At 28.0% G+C, this 27485-nt stretch overlaps 1 protein-coding gene across 3 annotated transcripts; it reads left to right on the top strand.

Annotated features, from left to right (window-relative positions):
- Positions 1-170: 170 nt before the first annotated feature.
- LOC112592551 (mitogen-activated protein kinase kinase kinase 10) lies at positions 171-26793 on the top strand. 3 transcript variants are annotated; one of them, XM_025336640.1, is made up of 15 exons: positions 171-1593; positions 13169-13349; positions 13991-14139; positions 14215-14390; positions 14468-14488; positions 14555-14816; positions 14885-14998; positions 16670-16870; positions 19174-19474; positions 20341-20432; positions 21525-21718; positions 22591-22651; positions 23058-23455; positions 25530-25617; positions 26388-26793. In XM_025336640.1, the coding sequence occupies exons 1-15, from the start codon at positions 765-767 to the stop codon at positions 26639-26641; spliced, it is 3321 nt and encodes a 1106-aa protein (XP_025192425.1). In that variant the 5' UTR covers positions 171-764; the 3' UTR covers positions 26642-26793. The 3 variants fall into 3 exon arrangements, with proteins under 3 accessions (XP_025192425.1, XP_025192427.1, XP_025192426.1); XM_025336642.1 differs by lacking the exon at positions 16670-16870; XM_025336641.1 differs by lacking the exon at positions 14468-14488 and having other exon boundaries at positions 172-1593; positions 26388-26792.
- The last annotated feature ends 692 nt before the right edge of the window (positions 26794-27485 follow it).

Genomic DNA, 27485 nt, shown 5'->3' with positions numbered 1-27485 from the left:
AATATAAATTATTTTGTGATTATACATTTCCGTATCATACTAAATGATAATGAAGATAACAGTATTTTAAAATTCAAAATGGCGATCGAACATTCACGTTAAATACAAAACTTTAAGTACCTAGGTGCTAGGTGTTATATTTTTATTTTTTTTTTCATCTTTTTATTGGTATTTTTTATTTTTATTTAATTTATATACGTTTTATTATGATTAGTTTGGTTCCGTTAAATTGTAATTTGACGCGTTCTCGTGATAGATAATGAAGATACTTGTTTTTAATTTTATTATCTATAGTTCTAGTGATGGTGAATACAGAATATTGAACACTGGTGACGTTAGCGGATACTGAATTGTATAATTTCGCCACGAGACGTTTTGCAGCCGTTGGACACCCAACATCATAACAACATTACATTATTATTTAGTAAATAGCGATTAGCGAAACTAATAGTAACTTTAATGACGGAGTGACTGTGTGACAAGGCGCGCACATAAGATTGTACAGTCACAACAACATTGATAAGCCGATCATAATAATAATAATAATAATAATAACACCGTGAACCACCAACATTTTAATATGTGATGCAGTCAGAATAATAATATAACATTTAACAGCAATAATAATAATAACAATAAAAACATTGTACCTGGGCAACAACAATACGAATTCGCGCGATCGGTTGCGTCTGAGAATGATGTTAGTGTCCGTTCAACAGGACCATTGCAGTGACGCTGTAAAAATCAGGTAGCAGCCGTAACGAATGCCTCCGGCGTCGGCGTCCATGGAACACCTAGGCCCAGGTTTCGGAAGTCCCAACTTGCGCAATCCCTACTCGCCGTCTCGGACCACAAAGTTCCACAGCTCGAACGCCGCATACGCTAATACTACTACCTCGTCAGCATACTATAAAAACAAGTATGCCACTCAGCACCAGGCGGCTGCCGCCAACCTGCCATTGTGGACGGCCATATACAACTATGATGCGCAGGGCGAAGATGAGCTTAGCCTCAAGCGAGGCGACATTGTTGAGGTGCTGTCAACAGACGCCAAGATATCTGGCGATGAAGGTTGGTGGACGGGAAAGCTTGGTGATAAGGTGGGCATATTCCCCGCCAACTTTGTTACCGAGAACAATATTTTGGAGAACGTGACGACAGTTGTGGGCAATGCTCATATTACCGAAATCGATTTTGACGAGCTTGAGCTCGAAGAGGTCATCGGAGTCGGTGGTTTTGGCAAGGTTTATCGTGGATATTGGAACAACAGGGAGGTGGCCGTCAAGGCTGCACGCCAGGATCCTGATGAAGACATTAGCGAGACAGTGAAGAATGTCAAACAAGAGGCCAACCTCTTTTGGCTACTAGACAATGAGAACATTGTGTCCATGTTGGGTGTTTGTTTACAAATTCCAAATCTGTGCCTCATTATGGAATATGCCCGGGGGGGTTCGCTTAATCGTGTACTGATGGGAAGAAAAATACGACCAGATGTACTTGTTGATTGGGCCATTCAAATTGCCAGGGGCATGAACTATTTGCATAATGGTGCACCAATATCATTGATTCACAGAGACTTAAAATCATCAAATGGTGAGTTAGCAATATTATTTTTTAAAGAGTTAAGAAGATATTTCACTCATATTTGTCATATGTCAAACATACTTATATGTATATACCTTAACAAAATTGGTTTTTTTTAAGAAACACTTTAAAGTTTGTAATTTAATTCATTTTCTAAAATATTATTTAAATTTTAAGTCAGATACTTAAACAAATACTATTTACATAAACATTAATTGGTATGTAAAAATTATATCCAATATTTGAACAATTCCTTAAACTATTATTTTTTACTTAATATTTTGTAACTTTAAAAATTTTATGAAATAACTACAAGTTATTGAACATTTTTAATCTTTTATTTATTTTAAATTCTAAATCTACTCATAAAATATATTTAAAAGTTCTACTAATACCAATCAATTCTGTACAATTATTATGAAGTAGTACCATTAAAACTTAGTGTGAAATTTACATGGGTCCTGGGTCTTTAACTATGGACAAGTATAGTTAGAATATATTTTTTTCTTTTAAAATTGTTAGTTGCTTTCAGAGTTACACCTGTAGTGTGTTGAAGTTTTAATAAAATTTGTTTTTTTATTTGATTTTAATTTATTAATGTGTCGTGGTCTTAATGGTCTTAACATAAAAGTGATAAAATTATTTAATGTTACTGTTAAAATTTATACATTTTTTAAAAATATCTATGATTTTTTCTTAAGATTGATATTTAAAATTAATAATCAACTTACCACTAGGTGCATGGGCGCCAAAACAGCTTAAATTTTCAATATTTAAGTTAATATATGGTTATAGAATATTAAATGTTGATTAATTCATAAATCTACCTTCCAAATAGTTTACAAAATAGAAGTAGTGCTTGTATAAAACTTATACAATTTTTAGTCAATTTAGATTTTAGTAGTAACTTAAGTTTTTTTTAGAAGAATGTATTGTTAATAATTGTTATTATTGTGTAATTTATTGAAGACTGGCAGACTCAGTTGAAATAAAAAATTAATTATATTTAATTTTTAAAAATTTAAATTTACATGTAGTATTACATTATGTTATATTATTATATTTTATAAATAACTAATATTTTTAAAAGTTAATCATAGATCTTAAATACAATTTTAAGCAAAATAAACTTTCAAAGTTAAAAGTTTTAATTTTGTATCACAGATACCTCACATAACTAAATGTAGTTATTTAATCATTCATGATTAGTTATGATAATATAAAAATAACATTATTCTTAGTAATTTTACTAAAAATTTATGTAGAATGCTAATACCAGATTTAAAAAAAATATATTTATCCAAGTCAATTTTTTTGTAATATTGTAGAATAGCGACTTTGAAATATATATATTTTTTTAGTATGGTCTTAAACTTTGTCTCAAAATAATATATGTTTAACCTCCATTACTAATTTATGAGGTACTTCAGATAATTTAAGATTATTATTATTATTTTTTAAATTGCATTTAATGACATTGGAATACAAAACATTTTTTAATGAAATCACAATAAATATTTTTAGGATTTTAGGCTGTCCTGAATTATTTATTCTACTTTTAAATAAACAATCAAGTCATCAAAATTGTATTACAGATAAAATATTCATAAAATATAAAATATTTAATTTGTTTGTTGTATATAGTGCTTAGATTATTATGTGTGGTGGGATCTTAGCAACAAAAATATGTATATTTAGGTCATGATATTTATAATACCAATTATTTATACATATTATAAAATGAATCATTAAATTTTCTTAATAATAAAAATTCTATACCTACCTATTCTTTAATCTGTACATTTCTAAGTCTATGAATATTTTCTGAAGAACAACAAAACAAACCATTTATTTTTACTTATTAATTAAAATCTTAGTGATAATTGTTAACTAAATTAGTATAAATGATTATATTGCACAATATATTTATAGAGTTGTATGTCCTGATCAATGTTAAGTATTTTCTTATTTTCTATTTAATGTAAATTATTCTTAAAGTTAATATTATTTATCAAAATTCTTTATTTTAGTATGCATGAAGAAAAACTGCCAACTATTTATTGTGCTTTTTTTTTTAAATTCAATTTCATAGAACAAAATATGTATTAGAAATCTAACTTTTAATTCATGTATCTAACCAGACATCTTTTGGAATATGTTTATATAATTATTATATAACTATCTGAAAGACAAATCAATAAATCACGAATAATGCTGGATAGGGAAGATAAGATTGACCTACTAAGTTTTAGGATTAAAGTTACAGCTAATAATATATAAACTACTGTTTAATAATTTGTTTAAAATAAAATTGTCTTCTAATGTTAGTAGTAATTTATCATTATCATAAAAAAAAATAAAATTACGACCAAACCTCATAACTGACCCACGAGATTTTCTTGGTATCTTGCTAGCTCAATTTGGGGCTGCATTACAATAGTTTATCAATATAGTTTTATAAAACATTAATGTGAAGCTTTAGTGAAAACAATTTTATTCCGAGTACCTACTAATAATTGTTATTTTGTATTTGATTGTATAATTATGTTTTAATATGATTTGTAAAGTTGTAATAATAAATAAAAAAAATAATTAAACCTACCTGTATATTACCTTAAACATACCTAAATAAATTAACAATTTTAACACTTACATTTTTAATTATAAATTTAATTAAGTTGTCAAACTTCAAACATAAAATGTAATAAAAAAAAAAATTGCATGATAATTAAGTTGATGTTAAATGACAAAATTAAAAAAAAACCTAGAAGGTATATGGCTAAATATAACAAGGTATAAAGGATAATTTTTATTGCTGAGATGTTCAAACTGGTTTACTAAAATATATTAAGTTGTAATTAAAAGTATAAGTTAATAAAATATTCTACCTACTATAATATATGTTTAACATACATAATAAACTAAATAAAAATATTAAAAAAATACCATATTTTTTAAGTTTTTGTGTTTTGGTAATAATAAATATGAACCAAATTTTGAAATTAGGTAGGGTATTAAAATTATAAACTTGATTATGTTGTAAAATTTGGAAAATAATTATCATCAATGTTTTCTATGGATTAAAAAATAAATTACTATATTTCTCAGTTTTAAAATTATTTAGTTATAATGACATGTGTTATCATCTGAAAACTAAAAAACTAGATATAAATATAATATTTTTTGAAAAAAATACAATTTAGTGCCCCTAAGAGAGTGGTTGGAATAATAAGGCAATCAGTTAAAAATGGTATTTCTTTAAGTAGGTATAGGACATAGCACATTTAATTCAATAACATATATTTATGTCTTGTAAATATGTATAAAAATAATAATAAGCAATTATTGTGATCTGTTGTACTTATAAATTTATAAAGACAGAAAAATATTTAAGAAAACATAATGAAATTTATTAACATTTTCATATAATATAAATATAACATCTTTAGATCTCTTGTAAATAAAAAAAAAATTAATAATTAATAAAAAAAATATAAATAAAAATTATAATAGTCTGCCTTTGCAATTTTTGACCCACAGTAGCACTTTAGTTTTTTGTTTAGCACACTCCCTACAACATAATTATAATTCCATGCTAGTTCAGTTCCAGCTGGAATATTTGATTACGCAAAATATGCTATCCACGGAAATTTAAGGTCATGACTTCATGAGTATCAATAAATACATTCTAAATAAATATGTTTGGGTCATAGGAATGATTGAAATAACGACCTATGTTCCTGTTGATTTAGCATCTAACGTGTAAACACTACAGTCTTTGTACAAGTACTCTTGCATGGATTTGTGTTTACTTTCAAATCTTTGTTGAATATTTAGCTCAGACAATTGATGTTTGCCATCAATTTTTGTGTTAGTGTTTTGTAAATTTGTCCTTAATGACATTCTTGATTCATACATATTCATTTTATTCTTGGTTGCCCAACTTGGATTAAACTCTTCATCAGGTGAACTAGTATACATTTCACTTTCTTCTTCAGTTACATAACTTTCATATCCATCTTTGATCTCTTCGACTGTCTTGAGAAAATCCAAATCTACCAGGTATTCATCATCGTTAATTGCGCAATCATGTTCAGCATCTTTCTCTGTGTGAACCTCCCCAAAATATGTACAAACATAAGTACCTTTAGGAATATCAGTAAGTGTTCTTACTTCCCAGCCTTTATTTTCAGTTAAAAATACTTGCAGTGAAGTCTTCAGTGGTTCTTAAACAACACGATTCAAACAAGTTTTTGTACATTTGCAAGTGATATTACATTCAAAAATACCTGTGTATACTAGATTATAGTTGTTTGAAATTGTAGCCAATACTAGTGTCTTTAAATATATTTGGATAATTTTTTTTACTCTCATAAGTAAGTTGCCAACAAGAACATTTTGTTTTGTCTTCACAATTATCAGTACAATCACAACCACTTAAAACTTTTGAGTCTAAGTTTAAATTAACACCGGGGGTAGGTTTGCGTTCAGTTATATACTTAATGTGTTTTGGTACCAAGTCATTTAAACTGTTGGCAATGCTTATTGTTTTAAATTCCATCTCATAAGATATGTCATGTATGCGAATATACTCTTTGGGTACACTAAATGAAGACAGCGGATTCACTAAATAATTAAAATTAAATAAATCTATAGTCATTATATGGCTATTACCATACCCTGTTACTTTCAAATAATTGTACATAGTTTGTTCATCGTTTATTTTACACCCACAAGGAGTGATATACATTACTTTTTTTAATTTTGTGTTTTTAACTTTTATTATCAACTTTGTGAATCCATGATGTAATGGAATACTTAAAACATTTATATGTTTTGTTTGAGTGTAGTCATAGTGAATCCATAATATACATAAAAGAACACTAATAGTGCTTGTAGGGAAGTGGTTTTGGACAGTTTTCTGGTATTTCAATAATTTTAATAATGCCATTTTTTTCTTGAGATTTCTATATTTCCAGAGTTGAATTAAATGATAATGCTGAAATGCTATCATTAACAATATTAATGCTTTTTTCATTTTCATTCAGATCTTCTATTTCAATATACGATTGATTTAATATCTTATTAATATCAACCAACAACGTATCACATATACACATAATTTGAGCCTCGATACATCCACTCTATATGCTCATTCTTAATATTAAGGAATTTTAACTGAACTAACGAAGCATCTAAGTTTGTTACTTTGGCTAAATACCATTTGTTGTTTAGTTCTGTGTGCACTATTTGTTTTTTCTTAAACTTTACCATACGGCGTTCTGGATAATTTTGTAAATACATTTTGATAAATTCTCTAATATTTTCATGTACATTATCACTTGTATTTGATGACACACCACACATAATGCGAATCCTTATGGTATATATATTGTGTATATTCATCATCAAAGAATATCATGTACCTAACACAAATCAAATAAATGTTTTATTTTATAATATGTGATAAATATTTAGGTTAGTTATTTTGAAAAAATGTTAAAATACTCTTTGTCTGCTTTTAAACATTATGACAATTGTTTTTAAAAATATGAGTAGTATAATATTTTTTTAATTGACACTGATATTTTCTGAAAAATCTTTCATTGTATTATAGGTTGAATAATTTGTTATTATTTGATGTTCAATAAGATTTTTATTACTATAATATTTTATTTAAAAGTATTAACTCCCAATAATAAAAATTTTTTTGTATATTTTGATAAATTAAATGATTATTTAAAATGTATTAAAAATGTATTTTAAAACTATTGATAATTTGGTTTTAAAATAATTTTCAACATTTTCATAATAAATTGCTGAGTTTTTCATTAAAATAAATATATGTAAAAACTAAAAACTAACAACAGTAACAACTGACTATATTTTATAACTTCTTGTGTGCATACATGGAAACATACTTTGATGATAAAATAAGTACATCATTTGATATATGAAAATGATATAATGATACTTATAAATTGATTTAGTTGTCAAAACATTTTTGGTATAAGATATTCTAATCTAAGTACATATTTTTTAAATTTGTTAGTTAATCCTTTAATTATGTCTAATCAAAATATTTATTTTGTTTATCTGTAAAATATTAAAAAAAAACAAAAAAACAAAGTTTATTGTCACTTAGATCAATAAGGCCAAAATTGTGGTTTAAAAAAAAAATAAAAAAAAAATAGAGCTACAAACTTACAAACTGTAGTGTATTTTCACATTTGAAAATTATAATAAAAGTAGTTTTAATTTTAAGAGTACATGATATTTAAAAACAAAAATCAAAAGAGAAAATAATTCTTTAATAAAGTCTTTTGTATGTATACTTATATATTAGATAAATTATTTATTTAAATGTATTTTATTATAAACCTGAAATTATTGAGATATTTTGGTGGTTTTGCTACTACTCTTACATAAAATTTATCCGTCAATTGAATGTTCATATCTTTAAATTTTACGATCACTTTTTATTATTTAGAATTATTTCTTCTTTGTCGTTAAATATAATATTAAAATATGTATCACTAACTGTAGATTTAATAGTTGCCTCAACCCATGGTTGCAGTTGTGAATATTTCATGCCTTATACTTTGTCACCCACTTTTAATTAGCGCCTTCTTAATCTTCCTTTTTCTGGTAAATCTTCTGGTAGTTTGAGTAACTGTTTAGTTGATACAATGGCTACATCATCATCTACAGTTTTCTCTGGTTTATAAAAATTTACAATACTTATTTCTTCATCATACACATACTTCTATTGATTATCAAACTTATATAAGTTATTATATAATTTTGTGAGATTATCATCTAACTCTTGCATTGCATTGTTTACTTGATTTCTTTGTATAATCAGTTTAGATCTTTCAGAAATCAAATAGTTTTTACATTTTTCTTTTTGTTCAGTGATTAACGGTTCAACAGTTTTGTTCCAGATTTAAATAACTTGGTTATTTGGCGATTTGGGTTTGATGTTGATGGCCTAGCATTATTATCGGTTATAGAGTCATCAGAGTTTGATAACTCAATAGTGTTGATATATTTTTTGGATAGCTATTGTCAAGTATGCATTTTTGGTTTTTATCTGTGTATTAATTCTGTTAAAATGCAGTATGCTTATTTTCATACAGGTCCCACAAACTCGTTTATATGGCTTGTACCGGACATTTTAATAATTCCCTACAGATTGTAGAGTGGCATAGAGCTTTTTATTACGTTTTGATTTGAAGTTATAATTAAAAATATTGATATTTAGGCCGTTTGGAGATACATATACCTAGATAAGTTTATATGTTTATTTATGTTGTTGGTGTTTTAAATTTTTAAATTTAAAAAATGGGTTGTAGACAATAGTAGTAGTTACCTTTAGCTAGTATAAATAATTAAATGAAAAACCGAAAATTGTTGGAAATATAGTATTTGTTTGCGATTCAAGAAACAACGAACGTTTTTCGAATATATTGTTTCGTAGATATGTACCATCTATTGACTCGGCTGCCTGTGTATTTTGGATTGTATTATTGTAAATATTGTTATTAATTTATATTAACTATTTTATTCAACTGTGTTTGTCAAGTGTCAAGAAGACATTTAGAAGATTAGCTAAATAATACATTGTTTATAGTCGTTATTAAATAAATCGAGTTCCTTATCACGTGCTAAGAATCAAATCATATGTACGAACTACTGATTGATTAAATAAATTCTAGTTCATAAGACGTGTTAATACGTTTTTATGTATTAAAGTAGACAGATGCGAGTATAAGGAAAAATTTCGTGCTGACTGATTAGAGAGAGCGCTAGTGCTACCGGCCTTCGTTAATCGTTCGTTCACCGTTGATATTTGATAATAAGTTTATACGGTGGTCTCAGTAGGAACTGAGAACTCTACGTTATGGTGTCGCAACTCCCAACGTGCAGAAATGCGTTAAACAAATCGATTTTTGTCTGATCATAACTTGTTCTTTCACCGGACAAGTAAAGAAATCATATTGTCACTTTGATACTCGATCAGCCGATTTTTTTTTTTTATTTACCTTGATTAAATCCCTATCTCCGAGAAATATGGAATCGAGCCCTCGCGCTGCGCACCAATCTTTGGTTTTAATGACGGTTACGAAAATGTTTACTAGGTAGGTACTGTGGTGTTCAAACCCGCAATTACCGAACCAGTGTTATCCATTATATAGTTCGTAGGCGGTAGGCCTCCTTTTAGTTAGTTAAGTATCGCGGCGACATTACGATTTTTAACAATATATGGTCAGTCAGTACATGATATATACCTACAAATAAACATATTAGGTATTATAGTTTTAAAATTTTGCAATTATGATTTAAAATAACTTTTTAAAATACACATTTGTTATTTTAGTGGTCGCCGTCTACCGGCCCGTGTATAGGATTATGATGAAGTGGTGATATCGCATAGGCGCAATTTGGATTAAATTTATGGGATTGCTAGATCATGTTGACCAAAATGATCCGTGAGTGACTTTTCCTTCACACCACTTACCTACAATATCATTCATACATTTTCGTTGCGCTACCTTATTACTTATAAATTATTAATAATTTATAATAAAATAAAATCCTAATAAAGAAAATAAAACACAAATTTTAAATTTAACTTATGAGTAATAACATTTTTATTTTTATTTAAATATTATATTAAAGATATACAATACATCTTTGAGACATACCTACTAAAATTATTTATTATTTTATCTTTATCAATTTTAGTGCTAAGATCTCTCTCATTTTTCATTTACTGAATAGTCGAAAGACGTTTCGGCGTAATCGTTATCGACTTATCGATAATCGTTTTATAAAATCTTCTTGTGTAATTAATACTTAATAATTTACCTATTAATCATAGTTCATAATATAATCAATAAATTGACAATAATACTTTCTATATTATTCTGATCAATGATTGGTATGTTTTATTATTATTATTATTTATTACTATGAAGATGAAAAGTCGTAGAATCAAGTTTATCCTGATGTCTATGACATAAGATCATAATTATTCATAATTTATAAAATTATAATCAAAAAAAATTCGATGATGTTATTAAAAATTTGGGGTGCTAATATGCAATTTGAGAGTGTTAAGCACCCCCCTAAATTGCGCCTATGGGTGACGGCCTAGGTTCTAAGTCAATAATTGTTCTCTCATAAATAATAACCTAAGCTTATTGATAGAAAAAAGTTGAAACCCGACTTTGTTATATATCTAGTTAAATCGTCATGAACAAAAATTATAGTAGGTACCTAGTACGATTTGCGTAAGCACACGATTTTGCCTACAAGTATATACACTAGATAATATTTTAATGATTACTACAGCGTTTCATCGAAAATTATTTAGGTAGTTTAGGTATAGCTTATATTTTATAATACGTCTCTATACTGCTTAATTGATATTGTCAATACCGTGTGCTCATAAACTGAGCACCATGAAAATAAAAATAATAGCTTGCGAATTTTTGGTACGGGCTACCAGAAAAGAAAATTATATTATATTATATTGTATTTTTATGTATCTAATTATTAAAAATTATGTATTTTAAATTGTTTATAATTTTTATATTGCTTAATTATGTAATAAATTCAAAATACATGCATAATGCAAGACTGGGTTTCCTCACTGTTTAAGTATAAAATTATTTCCCCTCCCCATATTATACATAATATAAGTACTTAAGGACTATTATTAAAAAAAATTCTAGTTCTATCTCTGATGTCAACTAGGAATTTGTAATACACTATACAACAATAACTAATGAAAACCCACAAAATAAATATACATTATTAGTATTTTTTTATTTTTTAATTTGTGTTGTAAACATCATTAATCATAATAAATGGTAAAATTGAAAAATATGTATTTTAAATTTTTAATATTTTTTTCGTACTGTTGTGGAATTAATTTCAATCTTACCTAGCATTAAATCTAATAGCCCCCCAAAAAAATATTATTGTAATTTTCAAAAATATACATACGTAAATTGTTTTATTATGTTATCATGAAAAATCTATTTTTGATTTATCTTTAAATATTAATTATAAATAAAAATATATGCAGTTAAAAATAAAAATAGTTATTAAATCTTAAGTATAATTTAAATATAGATCTTCATTAAGTAGAAGTTCTTATAGAATTTTTATTATTTGTTGATAAAATATGCTTTGATATATTTATATATTTTTGAGTACAAATTCACTAAAATTTGGTAACATATTTGAAAATATATACAATTTAAATTTTTAGATTTTAAGTTTTGTGAAGATGCGATAAAATAAATTTGTGTCGAGTTAATATTTTATGTGCATCTTCCTAAAAAAAAGTTCGATTAATGAACAAGTACCGAGTTACAGTGCCGTGTCTAGCACTACTCGTATTAGTACTCGGTGCCAAAAATTATTTTTAATGCCCTTATTCCCTCTACCATGTATGTTTATATCTAAAGAGATAACATAAGAGTAGGGGAGAGAAATTCGTTAGATTTACCTTTTTTTTGCACATTTCTAACTTAATAGATTAGTAATATAATATTTAAACTGTATACGTAGAATAAAAAATATTGATAGATAGGTACCCATCATACTAAACCGGTATCATTTATTTACGAATCAAATTTGTTCGATGTTCGATTGTATAAAAAAATAATTTTGTACCTACTTCTGCAATGAGTGATTTGAACATTATCATAGATGGGTTTAAAATAAAATCGTACAATTTGTTCCAGTCGAAATTCTGTTATTAAATTATTAATAATTAAATAAATTAATAATAATAATAATGCAGTATACAATATACATATATTTATAGTATACTATTGCTATTGATGATCAACGACGTTGTTATTCCAAGATAAAAATAAAAACAAATTATATCTATACATGAATAGGTATTTTTACATAATTGCCTACAATACATTTTAAAACGTTATCTCATCGCCAGTCAAAATAATGAATCGACACCGCCGATCAGGATAATATTATTATATTGTAACCGTTAAAAAATATAAATTAATATGATTGATTTTCATCTATTAGTAATATTACTTAGATTATAAAAAGATTTTAGCGCCTTGGTGGTCATGGCACCTGGTGCATACGCACCTCTCCCCCCCCCCTCCTAGGCACAGCACTGCTGAGCCTTGTTATTAAAACAACTTTTCATAATGTACAAAATAGTTAAGTCTTTGACAGATCTATCAAAACAGGTATTTTTAACATTGCAAATAATATTTTTATATTTTAACAATTTTTTAAATTATATTACAACTTCAATAGGTATAAAATAACTTTATTCAATTGGTTTAATACGCAAATAATAAAATGTGTTTGTTTTAAGATCCAATAAGGGAGATCAATCTATTATATGTGAAAAATTAATCTCCATAGATACTAAATTAGGTTTTTTCTCAAAGTCTCCATATTTACTATAAAAAAAGAATGTATAGTAGTTTTTGTAACTGATCTATAATATTTTAAAAATATTACACTTAATGTGTGAAATGTTTTCACTGTTATTTTAAAATAATTTTATTTCATTTTACATTTTCAGTGCTTTTGAGTGAGACAATTGAAAACAATGATCTACAATTTAAGACATTAAAAATCACAGACTTTGGTCTTGCTAGAGAAGTCTACAAGACAACCAGAATGTCTGCTGCTGGAACCTATGCTTGGATGGCTCCAGAAGTTATAAAAAAATCAATATTCTCAAAAGCGAGCGACGTTTGGAGGTTTGGAGAAATTAATAATAAAATATAAATAAATAATAGTATTAAATATGTTTATATAGGGTTATTTTATGTCATTGTATTCATTATTTTTCATAGGTTATTAATCAATAATAAAGAATTTAAAATAAATAAGTTTATTTTTATTTTTATAGTTATTTTAAAAATGTTAAGCGCATAATATTATATTAATATTAAAATAAATTAAATTTTTTAAATAATAACAACTGTATTTTAAATTGACTTTGGTAGAAAGTGCTTGTTTTCTGAACACTTTGATAGAAGAATTATCAATTTTGTTTCTGTATATTAAATTTAAAAATAATTAACCATATTTGCTAATCATTTTATAGGCATTTTAAATTAATTTAATGTTTTTATTTTTTGTATATTTTATTGTATTTTTTATTTAAATTAGAATATAGATAAGCAATTTCTTGAAAAAAAAATTTTTACCTTAGTTAACTAAATAATAAATTTTGTTTAATAAAAACTTTAGAGGGCAATAGTTAAGTGAATCATAATTGATGTAATAATCAGCTCTTTACAAAATTAATAACTAAATTTTATTATAATTTGTTTTTGAATCAATTTTTTATATTATAAAATTTTTAAATTTAACTTATGATTTATTTTTATTGTAGTTATGGTGTTTTACTCTGGGAATTACTTACTGGAGAAATGCCGTACAAAGGAATTGATGTGCTGGCTGTTGCTTATGGAGTGGCAGTAAACAAACTTACATTACCAATACCCTCAACTTGTCCACAACCATTCAGAGAACTCATGGAGGGTATTTACAAAGATTTATTATTATTCTCTATTAACTTAGTATACCGTGATTTTAATTAATTTTATCATTCATTAGCTTGTTGGCATTCTGACTCTCATATGAGGCCTAGTTTTGAAGACATATTAGCATCGTTGGACGATATTGTACACTCTGCTTTTACTCAAACACCTCACGAATCTTTTCATACTTTGCAGGATGTTTGGAAAGTAGAAATTGAGCAAGTGCTTGACGGATTGCGAATGAAAGAAAAAGTAAGATTATAACTGTCTATAAAATTGTTTTTTATAAATTATATATTATACTATTTTCTTTTCAATGCTTACTTAAGGCTTTTAAATCTAAAGAAGAAGTAAGTTAATGCATAGCTATATTTTGAAAGTAATTATTTAATAATTCTACATTATTATTTGCTTAGGAATTAAGGTGTCGTGAAGAAGAATTAAGTCGAGCTCAGGTACAACAACAAATTGCTGAAAAACATTTAAAACAGAGAGAACGTGATCTAGAAGCACGTGAAATGGAATTGCTCAAATGGGAATTAAATATCATAATGCAACAGCAACAAGCATCGCCAGCAATACCAACTCCCAATAAACGCCGTGGACATTTCAAAAAGTCCAATATTTTAAAGATGTTGAAAAAAGAACCAAACCAGCTGCCTATTAGTTCTCCATCTGGTAATATATTAAATTGCATTAGAAGTTAAAAATAAGGATGTTTATTCTAAATTTTTTACTTCCTGTAGATTTTCGACATACAATAACTGTGCAGCATACCAGCGACAGGAAAAATCGTGATGCGTCTGGTCCAAACAGTCCACCTGGTTCCCCAAATATTCCTAGACTGAGAGCTATTGCACGTAAGTTTAAATAAGTCTGTATTTTGACTAGACAGTAGTAGGAGTATTGCTTGTATTTTAAAATGTTGAACTATATGCATATATTTAAAGTTTGTTTAGATATTTATTAAGCAATTTTTTTAAGTACTTGTTAGATTTTACTATATAATTTTAAAGATTTTGCAATAAATTTTAATGATGTATTTATAGTTGCCTAACTTGGTTATTTGCAAAATATTTTCCTTAACTATTTCAATTTATTGTTGATTTTTTTTTTTTTTATTTATTTAAATTTTGTAGAAAAACAAATCAACATAAAATATTTTTAAGAGCATATTATTCTTTATTTTTAGTTGTTAGATTTGTTTTTTAGATTTATCAACAAAATATTTACTTACTGATAATTTAAAGTTAATTTATAACTTTTGTAATTTTTATGTCACATTCCCTCTCATAGGTATTTATGAAATAATTTTGTATTAAGTCTGAAAAAAAACCAAAACCAATTAAGATATTATTAAACTTAGTTAAAATTATAAATTATATGTATTTTAAAATGTTGGTATATTTTGTATTACTGTTCTTACCAGTAATGACTAAATATGTTGGTTGATTTTGATTTTTGAGAGAAAATTAAAAGATATTAGTTGTGTTTAAGTATCAAAGGAAATAAAAAGTTAAATGAAGTATTGAAGTTTAATTTAAAAACTATATTTTGTAATTAAGTGTAATAACTGATGTATTAGATGTGTTTAAAGTAAAAAACTAATGTTATATCAGATTACTTGTGTTAAAATATTACACTATTGCAGGGAAGCTGAAATTGTGCAAATGAAGGTGTCATGTGTTTAATTACACTTATTATAAAATGTTCAAAACTTGGTTTAATCACCGATATTATGAGATCAATTTATGCATGTATAACAACTGATGATTACTCTGAATAGATTCTTTGATTTTGAAGACAAATATACATGTAGTAAATGACCAAAAAGAAATTTTTCTCAATTCTATAGTGAGGTATGTTCATGACTACTTATGAATGTTCATCAATGTTTTTGGTTGTTTTGTGAGTACCCAGTGTTGGTCAATAAACTTGAATTGATTTTATTTGGTGAAATTTAATTAAAATATAATTTGTATTTATCTGTAGTATTAGGAAAAATTTACTTTTAGTTTTGTTTTTTTTTTTCCATTTACAATTTTCTAGAAACTAAAGTAGAATTGAAAGTTTTGAATGGTAATATAATTTATTTTTAATTCAATTATTGAAAAAGTCACAAATTTATTATGTTTCGCATACAAATTTTTATTTGCTATTTTGTTCTAATTGTTTTAATGTATTAAAGGATTTGCTTTTTATGTCTGTGTTTTCTTGAAAACATTTTTCAGTGTAAAGGAACTTTGTTCGACATTAGATTTATATTTTGGAAAAAAAAAATATTAAAGTTATACATGCTGGTTTCATAAATTTAAATTACCTATATTTTTTTTTGTGTCAAAGAGTTAGAAAAATTTTAAAAATTGTCTCAGAAAATATTTCTATGTATGGTGAAAAATGTTATATGTTGAGTTGTGATTTTGTGATGTTTTAACAAAGTTTAAAAATCTAAATAGTAAAGTTTGTCTATTATGATAGAATGTACATGACTGGCCCACTATGCTCGTATTCCTTTATATAAATGATTTCAGTGCCAGCAGATGGAGTCAAGGGCAAAACATGGGGCCCTAGTACGTTTCACCAACGTGAGCGGGTACAAATTATATGTGGAAGTCCATCTTACCCATCGTCACCAGCCACAACGTCATTTAAAGGATGGTCTCGATCAGCACCTAATCTGGAAAAACATCAGTTGTCGGTTCGCTCAAACTTTGCGGCTTTACAAGAAATAGGTACCCGTGACAAGGATGATGATGATGATGCTGAGACCATAAGTCTATAATATTCATTTTTGCATCCCCTACATACTATAATAACCCTTTAACCCCTTTACACAAATCATTTCTTGGTGGTGGAATACAGTAAAAACAGAATAATGTAATATATATTGCATTATATATATATTTATAAATGATTAAAAACTTGACGGTTCTGGTTCTAAGGTCATTTTTTTTAAAAATTGTTATTAATTTGTTACAAATTTATTATTATTAATTTTATTTCAAAATGAAGCTTATAATAGTTTTGTGCTTTAAGCACTGCTTGACTGTTGATTTGTTTATTTTTATTATTTTAACTTAATATCTTTTAAAGATATAAAGAGCACACATTCCAGTTTGCACATCACAAAAATTGTATTCTGTATATCTTTAGACTTAAGCCAATGGCTGTTATTATTATTATTATTATTATTATTTATTATTATTATTATTATAATTATTTTTATTATTATTATTATTATTATTTTAATTTGTACCTATTGCCCGAGATATTAGGCACACACACACATACACACCTCCCTCACTAAAAACACATTTTGCTCCTCCCATTTAATTAAAGTTGTTTATTTTTAACCTTTATCGTAGTGATTTTTTTTTTTTTAATTAGTTTTAAGAAATTTATTTTTTGACAAATTTTCAAAATTTATCATTAGTATTTTTATAAATAATTATTTAGATTACTATTTGTGTATAATATTTATACTGGGATTATGCAAAATGAATTAATAAAAAAATGTTCAGTGAAACGAGTCTTAGCAAGAATTATTTCAAACTTTCGTCAAAATGAATTAGGTTATTATGATAATATTGTTATATTTATGTATTAATTATTGTATGGGGTAAGTATAAACGACATTGTTATTGTTATAGATTTCAGTTGCATAGCGTTATTCTTTTGTACGAACTAGTATAATATTTTAATATATTATAATGTATCGGTGTATCGTAATTAGATTGATACGCGCAATAGTTTAGAGCATTGTAGATCGTGCATGTTTCATTTCGTTGATAAGTAGACACTACAATTTATTTGGTAAGCATGTGTGAACAGAGTACATATACTTTATAATCAATAATCTCAATTTCTCTTAACAAATATCTAACAAAATATAAGTATCAATATAATTTTTTATTCCCGAGCTAGCTGGAAATGTTGAAAACACTAAGAAAATTTCATGAATCATATTATACCTTTAATTTAAAGTTTTATGTATCCACTAACCATCCATAATCATTAACCACGAGATATTACAATATATATTAATCTAGATTTGATTTGTTCGATGATATTGAATTGAGTCCATGCTACTTTTATGTGTTTGATTTGGGTCCAGCTTATTATCTTAATATTTTTGAATTTAGTCCGTATAAATAAAATTTCATAACAGCCTATATAGTTGGTTACACATCATTAGTTAATACTTACTTAGTTTTTATCAAATTATTACGAGTGGAAAATGGAGTGTATGTTTAGATATTCATCCGTAAAATAATTATTTCTCCTCAAATAATTTTTAATATTTTGTTTTATTTCAAAAAAATAATAAGATAAGTATGTATTTGAAATTTTCAAATTATTATTTTCCGTATCTATATTATGATAAAATTTTCAACAAATTTTAACTCTTTGAAATACTTATATGTATGACAAATTTTCAATTTTTTTTGGTATTTTTTTTTTATAACTGTCGATAAAAAACTATTCTTTAGATACAAAGTACCTTTATTTATTATTATTTTTAATATTTTTTAATTAATTGACTCTTTATATTGTGTTATTACAACTAAAGAAAGGGATTCAACTCGAATAACTTAACAATATTGGTCGAACTTAACTTCGATAACCCAAAAGTATTTGCGGGACTCAATTCAATGTTATACGGTTCGGCACGTTCATATTCTTAAAAAAATCATCAGTGACCAAGAAAATATTATTCGAAATGTCAATTCACGAATAAAAAAAAATTATTTTTAAAAAAAAGTAAAAATATTCTTCCTTTGCATACGGCGATCTCGACTAACAGCTTTTTGTACTAATTTTCATAATTCCATTAATATAACAACAATAATAACAATAACAACACGACCAACCATTTTATTAACGAAAATACTATTTAACCATCGGTGATATATCGTTGTAAAACACCCACTTTATCACCACAACTTAGAATCATAACGATATTGTTATTGTTATTACTTATTTAAGTGTATCAGCGAGTTATAAAATTTTTCTTTTTGTCGTTTTCTCCTTGTAGACTACAGCGGTCCACCAATGTCAGCGGCACACTGTTGGCCGGATGACTATGAAGATGACGATGATCTACTTCGAATTCAGCGATCGCGATCATCTGATCGTCACTGGACGAACACACCGTGCGACGGCGGCGGAACCACAGTTGTATCGTCGAAATCGTCGTCATCGACTGCTCCTTCAGCGGTGGCAACTACCAATCATAAGACCACGCCGCTGTTGGAGAGTGTCCTGCGCGCAGCTGCATCTATGTTGGCAGGTCTTGCGTTGGGCGGCGCGGACATCAGGACGTGTACTTCTTCCAGGTAAGATGACGGACGAATATGTTTTGATAAATAATAATGCTGTTTACGGATAATATAATTTCGTGTTGACTATAATACCCAGTAGATGAATTGATGAATAAGTCATCGCGCGTAATAAAAAAATAACGGTTGTCGACTTCATCCCTTATTATTTTAGTTTGCAGTACAAAAATCTAAATGTGTAGTACCCACGAATTTAAAGAATATTTAGCTCATAAAAATTTATTTAAATATTCTAAAAATACTTTTTTATTTCGCTTTATTATGATGGTCTGATATCTATGTTCGTCGTCCATGCGCTCGTATTATGTACTAAATAATTATTTATTACTATACTTGTTTACCTATTTAATTGTAATAGAACTCATATTATCTGCTTAATTTATATGACAATTATTATCAAGTCCACAAAGTGTCGTGGTAGACGTAAATATACATAAAAAAATCTAAAATTAAATAAAAAATTGAATAAAGAAATGGTCACCCTATATGTGGCTTAAATGTATATATTTTAAAATATTGTGATTTGTGAGCTATTGTGGGAGTAATCAAAATAAATAAATTTGCTCGAGTTAATTATTGGTTGACTAATGAAATTGAATATCAATAATAATAGATTTAAATTCGCAATATAATCAATACTTAAAATCTAACCGTGCTATACTAAGCCTAGTCCTATTATCTTGGTTATAGATATTCGAAAATGTCTCTAGTTCAAAACGTTTACAATATCCAATGTCAAATTAAGTAGAAAGGCAATCGTTCCGTGTTGTTACCACTCAACTCTAGAAATATATTTTAAAACAGCCACTATTTTTTATCTGACCAGTGACCACTAATTCTTCATGTAAATTTTTACTTTTCAGTCGTAATGTAGCGCCGACTTCTACCGATACCGCCAATACCACAACTTCCACATCGGACTTAAATTTCTGCCTACACAACTCTTCTGGCCACCGTAAGTATAATTTATGATGAATGCCTGCGTCAGTTATTGTTTTATGTTTTTCTTTAAGTTCAACTTTTCGCTGTATTCACTGTTAGATTAACTACGTCATCAGTATTTTGTCACATGGCAAAGACAATCGGTCTAAACCTATAATGTTAAGTTGGTAAATTAAAAAAAAAAACTTATTCCTAACATCATTAATCAATATTTTTATTTTACATAAAATACTGTAGGTACATGTAATACGATTTAAAAAAAAAATAGTGTTATATGAAGGATATGTAGCAATCTGAAAATGTGTGTGCTTTAATTTCCTATGCATATACTCTGATCTAAAACAACATCTGACGCGTTTTTCGCAGTGGTGTTAATTTGATAAGTAGGTACTGTATGTTTTTAAGATATTATAATTGTCAAATACCTAAAGTATTAGTTTTTTTTTTTACAAACAAATATGCGAATTAATATCTTGTCGCTATGCTAATCTGGTAAACATTTCTTAGAGCTAAGGAAAGACTTCGGTTTATAAAATATTTAAACTGTATTCTTTGTATGATAAAGTTAAACTATAACCCGTTCAGTTCATTGTGATACTTGGGCGACGCACTGATCATAAAATCCATTTAAAAATTAGTATAGCAGCTATTGTCTTAAAACTATATTTTTCTTTTTTCATAATTGTATTAATCAAGTTAGTATTACATTTTGAATTAAAATGTTTTTCAACAAATTTCCTGTTTAGAAAACCGTAGTGGTCTCTTAATGCTAAGATGAATTGAACGGGTCATACTAATTATCTATTTAATAAAAGTCTTGAACTGTCCAGTAATAACCTTCTATTTTTGTTATGTTTTGTTTAAAACAATAAAACGGAACGATTCGAATTTACTCATTTCTGATGGTTTTAAAATTTGTAGTTTGTGCCCACGGAAATTGTTGGTGTTGTACTAGGTACTTCATGGAATTCCATATCTTGAATATAAATATATATCAATACGCTACAATAATATATGAATCGTTTATCATAGAGATTCTGAGTTCGTCGCGTTACACAACTTAGATACCAATTATCGGCGTTGATTTCTCAGTTTTAATTTCTAGAGCATAAACACAATACGTATCATGGCCCTTCGTCTAAGCATTTTCGGTTGCCGTTGCCGCAAAGTTCAGACGTTAAACCTTTGCGATTCACCGACAGTCCACAACACCGGTTGAGCCGTTCTCGGCGGAAATCCAGAACGCCGCCCCGTAGGAAGTCAAGCAGCGTGACCCGGTGCACAGATGACAAGAACCACGTAAGTGTATATCGTTGATGCTTTTCGATCTGGGAATGACTATAGTTACTCAGGTGTTTTTTGTTTTTATTGGGGCATTTAAGTCTTTGAGGAGATAAGGTGAGAGAGCATATAGGCATATAGGCACGTGTAGGAATTTTGATCCATATTTCTCAAATGAACCTTATAGTAAAAAAAGCGCTATACGTTCTATTTTTCTATAGATTTTTTTTTTTTTTTTACAAGTGAAGAATATCTATACAATATTAATTTATTAAAAACCATATTGTTTATTATCGATGCTTCACGAAAATAATATTATGTACCGTAAAAAATAGATTACCATTTAAAAAAAAGTTCTTTACAAATATTAATTATAGTGCTGAATGGATAGAAAAAAAAAACCGAAAAATAACAGTTACTTCGTCAAAAACCCCAAACAAATAATTCCTAAATAATGCGATTAATAATTATTCATATTAGAATCTATGAGTTCAAAATTAATACATGTTTTATATAAATTACTACTTACTGAAATTTTTTTTCGTTCGCATTAATCTCTCTTTGAAAAGGTGTTTAGTATCAACTTATATAATTACTGTAGTGGCTTTACGTACTGGCTGGTAACTGTATTGTATGATAAAGAGATAACTTTTAGTTATAAAAAAATTAAAGACTAATAGTGATTTGAAGTATTATCAAATTATATTTTGCTTAATTTATAATATTATGTTAAATAAATAATATACATCATTGTTGTAATACTATTGAATGTCAATAATTTGATGTTATGAGATATTTATAATGTATCCATTATTGAAAGGAACCAATATAATATAATTATCAATTTAAGATTACAATTGTATCTAATTTGATTTTTGTATTTTCCTTAGCATTCTTTTTACGGTACGACGTCAAGCGACTACTACCAGCAAACGGACTTGTCTCATACTAGTGAGTACCTATTACAATTTACATTTTATTACTTATGCAACTATGATTTTTTCTAAAAAAATTTTTTTTGATCGTCGATCATACAAATATTGTATTCTAATATATACATTATATTTTTATAAAATACAGTGACCATATTAAAAATAAAATAAAAAAAAAACAGTGTGTGTTCGTTGATATAAATATTAAAACATTAACCAAAGATACAACACTAATATGCTTACAGCAACATAATAATAATATATATTATATTTGTTTTTTAAGAATACCTGTATCAAGTATTTATTTTTATTCACGTTATGTAAGCGTACAACTGTCGAAGTTCCAGTGAAATTAGATTTGCTCGACGACGGAGTGCTTACGTATACAATAATATTATTGTAATATTATATTGTATACTGTACAGGATACCGTCAGTGGTCCAGCGACAGGAGTGGATACCGCCAGCTGTCTAATGACCGGTGTGGAGTTACCGGTGTGGGGTACGAGTACGAAAATGGTGGTTTGTATGCGTACGACAATCCGACCGCTAACCACAATGACGCGATTGGAGGTGTCGACGATCCGCCGTCTTTCAGTCGAAGTCGATACCGATGCGGGGGCGGAAATCCGACGTTCACCATGGAGTCCGCCGAAACTTCATCGGCGGTTTCGCATCACTCACAGCGGGCGCCGTCGATTTCGCCATCGCTCCCATATCTACACCAGAGGCGGGTTGGCGATTATTTAAATTACTTCTCAAGAGACGATCGCCTACCACAGCCGCATTTAGTCGAAGCTCCAAACCGACCAACCTCGTTGGAAGTACGTACTTAAATATCAGTACTGTATAATTCACACCGCCGTGTTATTTATTTAATATATAATATTAATGGCAGTGGCACAGGAATTATTTTTCATGTTGGGGAGAATGGGAGAGGATGACAAATACGGAGAGTACATCATTTTTTTTTTGCGTTTTCTAAAATGAAAAACACCTATAAAATATATTTTGTTATTGTTGCTACAATGACAATGTATGTATAATGTACACGGGTAATTAATATGTTAATGTTATGCGAAATAGAGAAATTAAATATAGATACAATAGTAATCACATGAATTATATTTCATAGTTTGTCTACGCGAAGACATTTTTGTTGTTTTAATATTTTCTGTAAAAATAATTAGGAGGTATGTGGTAAATGTGAAATGTAAAGGAGGCTGAAGTAATTTCTTTTTTTTAAGAGTGTAACGTCTCAGTTATTTAAATCAAAATAGGCATATCTTATTATTATCTATGTGTGTTAACATTCTTAGATTCGACCTTGCCCTAACCTAAGTTTTTATACGTGTATCACAGTACCTTAATTAACAAACGAAAATTGAAAATACTGATGGGTACTTCATACTATTTATAAATAATTATTTAATAATTACTGTAAATTATTTCAATTATATAATTATTATAATTCAGCATTAATGCATTATTCGATAAAATATGTCTAATTTTCTACCCTTACGTCTTCTACGCCACTTGTTATACATTTTTAGATAAGTATAGGTTACCTGTAAAAGATGATTTGTGGTGTTATGTTCAGAATGACGAGTTTAATATATAGTATATATTCTGTGTTTTGTTGAGCTCTTGACTACTGAGTGGACTGTAATTTGCTCTATTGAGTTTATTAATTGTCCGTTTCTAGTAACTGTTGGTTTTTGTAAAACGCGTATCTATTGGCCGGGTAGTGTTTCGTACCCATATTTACCAACCTCACGTCGGTAACGCGATGGCATCCAGTAGTGTTTAGAAAAACCAAACATGCCCCGAAGACCCCTGTGGTGCTGGGTAAACCTTACATCACACGGAAAGACCCCAGCGTCGACAGTTGTTGTTGGTCGGTGATCATTGTTACTTTTGGAGAATATCAAGGTTGTCGTTCCGCACTATTTATTCTTTTTGATTTTTTATTCTACTAGCTGGTGTTTTTTTTAAATTTGTTATGATTTATAAAATTATAAGTTATAACCATCACATTTGTGTAAGTAACTTACCCAATACGATACGTGCTGTTTTATTTCATCTTGATATTCAAAATTGTTACGTGCATAATAACGTTATCGTATAATAATCATTTCTAATTGTTACTGAATGGTGATGTGCACGTATGATCACTTAGAATAGATCGATTAGGCGAGCTTACTCATGGTGTGTGTCTTTGGCAATGTCATCAGTCAGACTCGCGTTCCACAAAATACAGATTAGGTCAGATAGTAGCCGCACAGTCGACGGGAGGTTAATAGACCCGTTGTACGTCTCCTGACGTCAAAAGTACCAATACGGAGTGTTTATTCGCGACGATCAGCATGCTAGATTGCTGACGACCAAACTGTCTGAAAAACTCATGTGATATTCAGCAATATTGGCTGAAAGCCCATGATAATTATTATTTTTTACATGATAATTATTGATTATGCTAGTATTAAGAATAACATAACAGCAAAATTAAGCATTGCATATTTTAAACTTAAAAAACATAAATAGTTTGAGTGGTGAAAGCACTTTGTCTCATATTAGAGTAATCTCAGGTAGAGACAAATTTTCATTCGGTTTTGTCTCAGGTAACATCCCACGATTAAATCGGCCAGCACTCGTTTTTGACGATCGGCCATCATGGCTGTAAAATTGCTTTACCGCGTTAATTTTGACAAGATACGAGTTAGGCAGTTGTTGGAATAACAAATAATTTAATGACGCTATTTTTCAGTATTTAGCACTCTATAGCCACACACATTGCTCCGCCGTCGGAGGTTACTCTATATATGATAGAGTTTACGCAGATGTATAAAATATAGTATAGTCCGCGTTTAACCAGATGGATGGCTTTTTTTTTTACAGCCCGGTACGCCGTCGAGGCTGCGGTCCAGCCTAAAGAAAACTGTGTATGGTAGTCGGCAAACGGCTGTTGGTTCGTCGAGTCCCGGAGGTAAGCATATTAATAATAAATTTAAAATTTCACTCATTTGCCTATTGAAAACAATCTTAACTTACAACTAAACATTTATATATTCATTGGTATGTCTCTATAAAAAATAATATGATATAATGTAATGCATAAAACAAAGATACTTTGTATATTTGTTATTTTTAAATAGCGTATCTAAAAAGATACAATATCAAGTTATCAGTACCTAGCGTCCTAGCTTTGCGATTTTTCTTGGAATTTCGTAACGCTACACAAATTCTAGAATCATGATAATTTTGTATAATTGGATTAGTGAGGTGTTCTATTTTTTCACGGTCATATTCCGGTACGGTTTCTCCACCTTATATGTGCCATTTTTAAGTTGATAGACAAATAGACGACGCAGAATCTTTCTAATAACACAACTTACTGTCGCCGTGAATATTTTTTTTATGGAATTGTTTTCTTTAAGTATTTAGTATATATGTCATATTGTTTAATGTGAGAGAAAAACAAGATGTAGAGATATGTAAATAAAAAATCCTTTTTGCGGTTAAAGGTAAATTTATACCACTGCATAATATAAGACGTGTGTTTAGTTGTTTTGTATAAATGATAATAAAATTTCCGACTGGGACTAAAATTTTCCAAACAATTTTATTAGGTATTGCAGGGTGGGTGGTTTGAAGGTTTTAATTCCTCCCCTTACCTTACCGGCGAACGTGTCCGCAGACTAGAGTGATGAAATATAAATTTACGCGAAATAATGATTTGCCCTCATGTCTTTGTAGTGTCGCCGACCAATCCAACGCCACCGGAAAGCTTGACTAGCGACGATAGCAGTTACATGTCGGCGAGGGACAGTTCGGCAGCGTCTATGTCTACAGCTCGAGTTCGGTTTTCGCCAGTTACTTTACTGGACCTGCCCACCCACGGTCAGCACCAGGATTCAACGGTTCCCCTGCAAGCTGCCGCGTCAACTTCGTCGTCATCGTCGGCTCCCAATTCCAGACGATCGTCCTCAGTTTCGGAGTTTATCGCGTGACTCATCAATAACTGTCATAATCGTACTTATTTAATTTTTTAGCGATTTTTACGTTAAAAATGACCGTTTATTTATGGTGTCAGCTGCAGCATTTTATCCACTCTCGCGTAAATATTTTTCTTTTTATATACGTATTTAAATTTATATAATTTTTTTAAATTTATTATTTCTTTAATTTTATATAAAGTATAATATAATATATTTTGTTTTATTCATTATTATTAAGTTTTCGTACGACGAGTTCGTTTCGACTATCAGACATTTCAGTCTTTTTACATATATTATATACGTATATATATATATATATATATATATGTTATCGTCTATACGTTTCCCATTATTATATAATAAGTAAGATCATCTGATTATGACTTATAATTTATGATATCAAAATATAAATTGTGATTTTTTTACGAGTTCAAACTTATTTTTTTACATAGCGAATTAAGTTTTCTGATAAATTTTCGGTTCATTGTAACGGCCATCGTGATAGTATATTTTTTTGTAATCGACGCTTCGAATAGAGTTGATTTTTGTTAAAGATTTTTTGTACGTTTGTTGGCCTCACGACCATTATTTTTATTTTTATATATTTTTTAATGTTTATTATAAATATTATCATTTATGTGTTTTTGCATAATACCTATTTATACACTGAAACAAATATAAAGGATTTGTTTTAGTTATTAATATAATATTATATAGATAATCGTGACATCTGTTAAATATAATGTTTTATTTTATTTTATTTAGTTTTATTTAATTTAACAGTGTTAAAATGTTCTCCAAACCACAGTTAGTTTTTACCATCATTATTATATTATTTTATTAGAAGATAAACATT

This window comes from Melanaphis sacchari, unplaced genomic scaffold, assembly GCF_002803265.2.
Source record: "Melanaphis sacchari strain LSU unplaced genomic scaffold, SCAv2.0 Contig178_pilon_pilon, whole genome shotgun sequence".
NCBI classification, from domain to species: Eukaryota; Metazoa; Arthropoda; class Insecta; order Hemiptera; family Aphididae; genus Melanaphis; species Melanaphis sacchari.
This window is presented reverse-complemented; position numbering and strand designations above follow the sequence as displayed.